Raw genomic sequence first — 6,000 nt, forward strand, 5'->3', positions numbered from 1 at the left:
CAGTCCTGCTAAGGGAGTACAGTCCTGCTAAGGGAGTACAGTCCTGCTAATAGTGTTTGGTACAGTCCTGCTAAGGGAGAACAGTCCTGCTAATAGTGTTTGGTACAGTCCTTCTAAGGTAGAACAGTCCTGCTAATAGTGTTTGGTACAGTCCTGCTAAGGGAGTACAGTCCTGCTAATAGTGTTTGGTACAGTCCTACTAAGGGAGTACAGTCCTTCTAATAGTGTTTGGTACAGTCCTGCTAAGGGAGTACAGTCCTTCTAATAGTTTTTGGTACAGTCCTGCTAAGGGAGTACAGTCCTTCTAATAGTGTTTGGTACAGTCCTGCTAAGGGAGTACAGTCCTGCTAAGGGAGAACAGTCCTGCTAATAGTGTTTGGTACAGTCCTGCTAAGGGAGTACAGTCCTTCTAATAGTGTTTGATACAGTCCTGCTAAGGGAGGACAGTCCTGCTAAGGGAGGACAGTTATGCTAAGGCAGGACAGTCCTGCTAATAGTGTTTGGTACAGTCCTGCTAAGGGAGTACAGTCCTTCTAATAGTGTTTGGTACAGTCCTGCTAAGGGAGAACAGTCCTGCTAAGGGAGAACAGTCCTACTAATAGTGTTTGGTACGTTCCTGCTAAGGGAGGACAGTCCTGCTAAGGGGGAACAGTCCTGCTAAGGGAGAACAGTCCTGCTAATAGTGTTTGGTACAGTCCTGCTAAGGGAGGACAGTCCTGCTAATAGTGTTTGGTACAGTCCTGCTAAGGGACGACAGTCCTGCTAATGGAGTACAGTCCTGCTAATAGTGTTTGGTACAGTCCTGCTAAGGGATGACAGTCCTGCTAAGGGAGGACAGTCCTGCTAAGGGAGGACAGTCCTGCTAATAGTGTTTGGTACAGTCCTGCTAAGGGAGTACAGTCCTGCTAATAGTGTTTGGTACAGTCCTGCTAAGGGAAGACAGTCGTGCTAATAGTGTTTGGTACAGTCCTGCTAAGGGAGGACAGTCCTGCTAATAGTGTTTGGTACAGTCCTGCTAAGGGAGTACAGTCCTGCTAATAGTGTTTGGTACAGTCCTGCTAAGGGAGGACAGTCCTGCTAATAGTGTTTGGTACAGTCCTACTAAGGGAGTACAGTCCTTCTAATAGTGTTTGGCACAGTCCTGCTAAGGGAGTACAGTCCTTTTAATAGTATTTTGTACAGTCCTGCTAAGGGAGAACATTCCTGCTAAGGGAGAACAGTCCTGCTAGAAGTGTTTGGTGCAGTCCTGCTAAGGGAGGACAGTCCTGCTAATAGTGTTTGGTACAGTCCTGCTAAGGGAGTACAGTCCTGCTAAGGGAGTACAGTCCTGCTAATAGTGTTTGGTACAGTCCTGCTAAGGGAGAACAGTCCTGCTAATAGTGTTTGGTACAGTCCTTCTAAGGTAGAACAGTCCTGCTAATAGTGTTTGGTACAGTCCTGCTAAGGGAGTACAGTCCTGCTAATAGTGTTTGGTACAGTCCTACTAAGGGAGTACAGTCCTTCTAATAGTGTTTGGTACAGTCCTGCTAAGGGAGTACAGTCCTTCTAATAGTTTTTGGTACAGTCCTGCTAAGGGAGTACAGTCCTTCTAATAGTGTTTGGTACAGTCCTGCTAAAGGGAGTACAGTCCTGCTAAGGAGAACAGTCCTGCTAATAGTGTTTGGTACAGTCCTGCTAAGGGAGTACAGTCCTTCTAATAGTGTTTGATACAGTCCTGCTAAGGGAGGACAGTCCTGCTAAGGGAGGACAGTTATGCTAAGGCAGGACAGTCCTGCTAATAGTGTTTGGTACAGTCCTGCTAAGGGAGTACAGTCCCTTCTAATAGTGTTTGGTACAGTCCTGCTAAGGGAGAACAGTCCTGCTAAGGGAGAACAGTCCCTACTAATAGTGTTTGGTACGTTCCTGCTAAGGGAGGACAGTCCTGCTAAGGGGGAACAGTCCTGCTAAGGGAGAACAGTCCTGCTAATAGTGTTTGGTACAGTCCTGCTAAGGGAGGACAGTCCTGCTAATAGTGTTTGGTACAGTCCTGCTAAGGGACGACAGTCCTGCTAATGGAGTACAGTCCTGCTAATAGTGTTTGGTACAGTCCTGCTAAGGGATGACAGTCCTGCTAAGGGAGGACAGTCCTGCTAAGGGAGGACAGTCCTGCTAATAGTGTTTGGTACAGTCCTGCTAAGGGAGTACAGTCCTGCTAATAGTGTTTGGTACAGTCCTGCTAAGGGAAGACAGTCGTGCTAATAGTGTTTGGTACAGTCCTGCTAAGGGAGGACAGTCCTGCTAATAGTGTTTGGTACAGTCCTGCTAAGGGAGTACAGTCCTGCTAATAGTGTTTGGTACAGTCCTGCTAAGGGACGACAGTCCTGCTAAGGGAGTACAGTCCTGCTAATAGTGTTTGGTACAGTCCTTCTAAAAGTGTTTGGTACAGTCCTGCTAAGGGAGGACAGTCCTGCTAATAGTGTTTGGTACAGTCCTGCTAAGGGAGTACAGTCCTGCTAATAGTGTTTGGTACAGTCCTGCTAAGGGGACGACAGTCCTGCTAAGGGAGTACAGTCCTGCTAATAGTGTTTGGTACAGTCCTTCTAAAAGTGTTTGGTACAGTCCTGCTAAGGGAGGACAGTCCTGCTAATAGTGTTTGGTACAGTCCTGCTAAGGGAGTACAGTCCTGCTAAGGGAGAACTGTCCTGCTAATAGTGTTTGGTACAGTCCTACTAAAGGAATACAGTCCAGCTAAGGGAGAGTGTGATGGATGCCAGTAAACCTCTGCTGTATCATTGCTCTTAATGCCCCTTATTCCTCAAACTGGTTGTAACCTGCAGCCTGGGAGGAGCTCTCTCTCTCTCTCTCTCTCTCTCTCTCTCTCTCTCTCTCTCTCTCTCTCTCTCTCTCTCTCTCTCTCTCTCTCTCTCTCTCTCTCTCTCTCTCTCTCTCTCTCTCTCTCTCTCTCTCTCTCTCTCTCTCTCTCTCTCTCTCTCTCTCTCTCTCTCTCTCCCCTCCCCCTCTCGACTCCCTCCCTCTTTCTCCCTCTCTTTTCCTCTTCTTGTTCAACACTCTCACTCTTTTTCTCTTTTTCCCTATCCCGTCTTCCTTTTTCTCTCCTCCCTGTTGCCCTCTCTCTCTCTCTCTCTCTCTCTCTCTCTCTCTCTCTCTCTCTCTCTCTCTCTCTCTCTCCCTCTTTCCCTGTCTCTCTCTGTTGTTGTCATTGTGCAAGATCATACAAGACCTAAGTACATATATCCAGGGAATCTTCCCTGTCATAAGGGATCCTGTAAAAAGCAGGGACAGTGGAACGTCAACAAGACCTCTGTGAAAAATTGACATGTAAGACCCTTCTCTCTCTCTCTCTCTCTCTCTCTCTCTCTCTCTCTCTCTCTCTCTCTCTCTCTCTCTCTCTCTCTCTCTCTCTCTCTTTTTCTCTCCCTGTTGTGTCTCAGCCTAGAGTCTTATAGTGAGGCCATTTCCTAACCTTTCAAAAGCTTAATTGACTCTGTTAATTATAGCCCTGTCAGACCTGTCTCTTCCTCTCATCTCCCTGGAAGTTCCTGATCTTGATTAGTCATCAGTAAACTATGCCAGATAGACAGAGGCCTCCTTCCCTCTATCCCTTGCTCTCTCCCTCCCTCTCTCCCTCTCTCCCACACACACACATGCACACTCACGCACGTACACACACGCACACACACACGCACACACACACAGACACACAGTCAACATAGTCATTCATTCCAGATGTCTATGACATGTTTTCTTTGGAAGAGTTGATGTGTGACATTTATAGTATTATACAGGATTATACAGGACAGAACAGTAGCAGGTGTCAACATCATCATTCTGCAAACACTGACCTGCATTCCTATGTGCTTGTTGAGATACATTTATGGGTACATTCCAGCAAAGTTATTGGTAACAACAATTGATCATTCTCTGCATTGCCATGGTTTTAGATGTATAGACCTGTAACCATATGCACTATCCTCATTCACACACAGAGATCATTCACATAAGAACTGAGATGCATACTAGCAATGTGTTGCGTTAAGCCCAATGCAGTCAAAAACTAGATTTTCTGTGTTTTATACATATTTCCACACTATGAGGTTGGAATGATAATACTATTTGTGAAAATTATGATAAGAGCAGTTTGAAACGACCAGCTGAAATGTTGCCTGTTTTGGTGGGATGGAGTTTTGGCCTGCCAGACAGTCCTATCAAAATTATTGCTTGAGTAATCGCTCTTTACTAAGAAGCAATTATTTTTATCACAGTAAGGTACTTAATTGTTACCCAGAAATGATTTGATATTGAAATAAAAATGTCTGCATTGGAACTTTAAAAACATATGTGGTTGTTCACACCTGTAAGAATGCACCCATCCCTCTACGATAGATATATCAATCTTACATCTACCTCTCCCTCTTCTTCTCTTTACAGCCACGCGTGAGTCAGCATTCGTTCATGCCATTGCCTCAGCGGGGGTGGCGTTCGCGGTGACGCGGTCCTGCGCGGAGGGCTCGGCCACCATCTGTGGTTGTGACACACGCCACAAGGGCCCGCCTGGCGAGGGCTGGAAGTGGGGTGGCTGCAGCGAGGACGTGGATTTCGGCAGCATGGTGTCCCGGGAGTTTGCAGACGCCCGTGAGAACCGCCCCGATGCTCGCTCTGCCATGAACCGCCAAAACAACGAGGCGGGACGAACAGTGAGACGTCTTCTCTCTCTCTGCATCACTGATCATTTCAGCCTTATGGATTAAACATTCATAAAGATCACCAAGTGTTATTAAGACTTAGTAATATGGTATTACTTTGACATTCATTAAACTAATTGCACCCCTGTGTTGTCCCGTCTGTCTCTCCCTCAGTCTCTGAACGACAACATGTTCCTGAAGTGTAAGTGCCACGGCTTGTCAGGCAGCTGTGAGGTGAAGACGTGCTGGTGGTCCCAGCCTGACTTCAGAGTTATCGGAGACTACATGAAGGACAAGTACGACAGCGCTTCAGAGATGGTGGTGGAGAAGCACAAGGAGTCCCGTGGCTGGGTGGAGACTTTGAGACCCAAGTTCACCTTCTTCAAACTGCCCACAGAGCGAGACCTGGTCTACTACGAGAGCTCGCCCAACTTCTGCGAGCCCAACCTGGAGACAGGCTCTTTCGGGACGCGCGACCGCGCCTGTAACCTGACGTCGCACGGCATCGACGGTTGCGACCTGCTGTGCTGCGGCCGGGGACACAACACCCGGACGGAGAAACGGAAGGAGAAGTGTCACTGTATCTTCCACTGGTGCTGCTATGTCAGCTGCCAAGAGTGTGTTAGAGTCTACGATGTTCACACCTGCAAATAGATAGGCCTTTGGCATTGCTCTTTCTGCACCTCACCAAAATTATTTTAAAAACACTTCAACGTATAAAAATAGAAGCTAATGTAAGAGCCAGGCTCAGAGACCTTGAGAGGCTTTGATTGGACTTTGATCAAGCATTAGTTTACTTGTCTGTGGATTCAGCTACAGTACAATCACCTAATAGGAAACCAAGATGGCCGCCTGTCATGTGATGCTGTGGAGTCAGCCTCTCTTAGAATTATGAGGTAGTTCTAGAATACAGAGGTGGACTCATGGAGGCTCCATTCAGAAGAACAACATGGTTATGTTGATGATGATGTTGATGACTACCATCTCATCGATAGAGGCAAAAGAGGAGACCATTACAGAGTGGACTGAGAGTAGCCAAGGAGTGACTTCCAGTGACTTCCAGAAATGTGTTTCAAGGCCTTGGTTTACTTCCTGACACAACAAAAGAGAACTGTAGATTGTATATGGCTATATAAACTGTACTGTTGACAAGCACCATATTGGTGAAAACTCTGTATACTCTGTGTGGACTCCTTCAGGTAGAGCAGAACAGCACTGTCTAAACCTTTGGGACACCATACAATCTATTTTTCTAAATATTAAGTGGTACTCTGCTCTCCACCTTCATGGTACTAATTTCTTATTAAGTGCTTATGAG

General features: G+C 46.6%; 1 protein-coding gene across 1 annotated transcript in view; it reads left to right on the plus strand.

The window, feature by feature from the left end:
* Positions 1-5,739, plus strand: part of LOC121534656 (protein Wnt-3a) — a 162,332-nt gene extending 156,593 nt beyond the window's left edge. The window contains exons 2-3 of the mRNA XM_041841239.2: positions 4,429-4,694; positions 4,857-5,739. Coding sequence (XP_041697173.2) covers positions 4,429-4,694; positions 4,857-5,336 — 746 coding nt within the window. The 3' untranslated portion in view covers positions 5,337-5,739. The remainder of the gene's footprint in view (positions 1-4,428; positions 4,695-4,856) is intronic.
* The last annotated feature ends 261 nt before the right edge of the window (positions 5,740-6,000 follow it).

Source organism: Coregonus clupeaformis, chromosome 21 (genome assembly GCF_020615455.1).
Source record: "Coregonus clupeaformis isolate EN_2021a chromosome 21, ASM2061545v1, whole genome shotgun sequence".
In the NCBI taxonomy this organism is placed as follows: domain Eukaryota; kingdom Metazoa; phylum Chordata; class Actinopteri; order Salmoniformes; family Salmonidae; genus Coregonus; species Coregonus clupeaformis.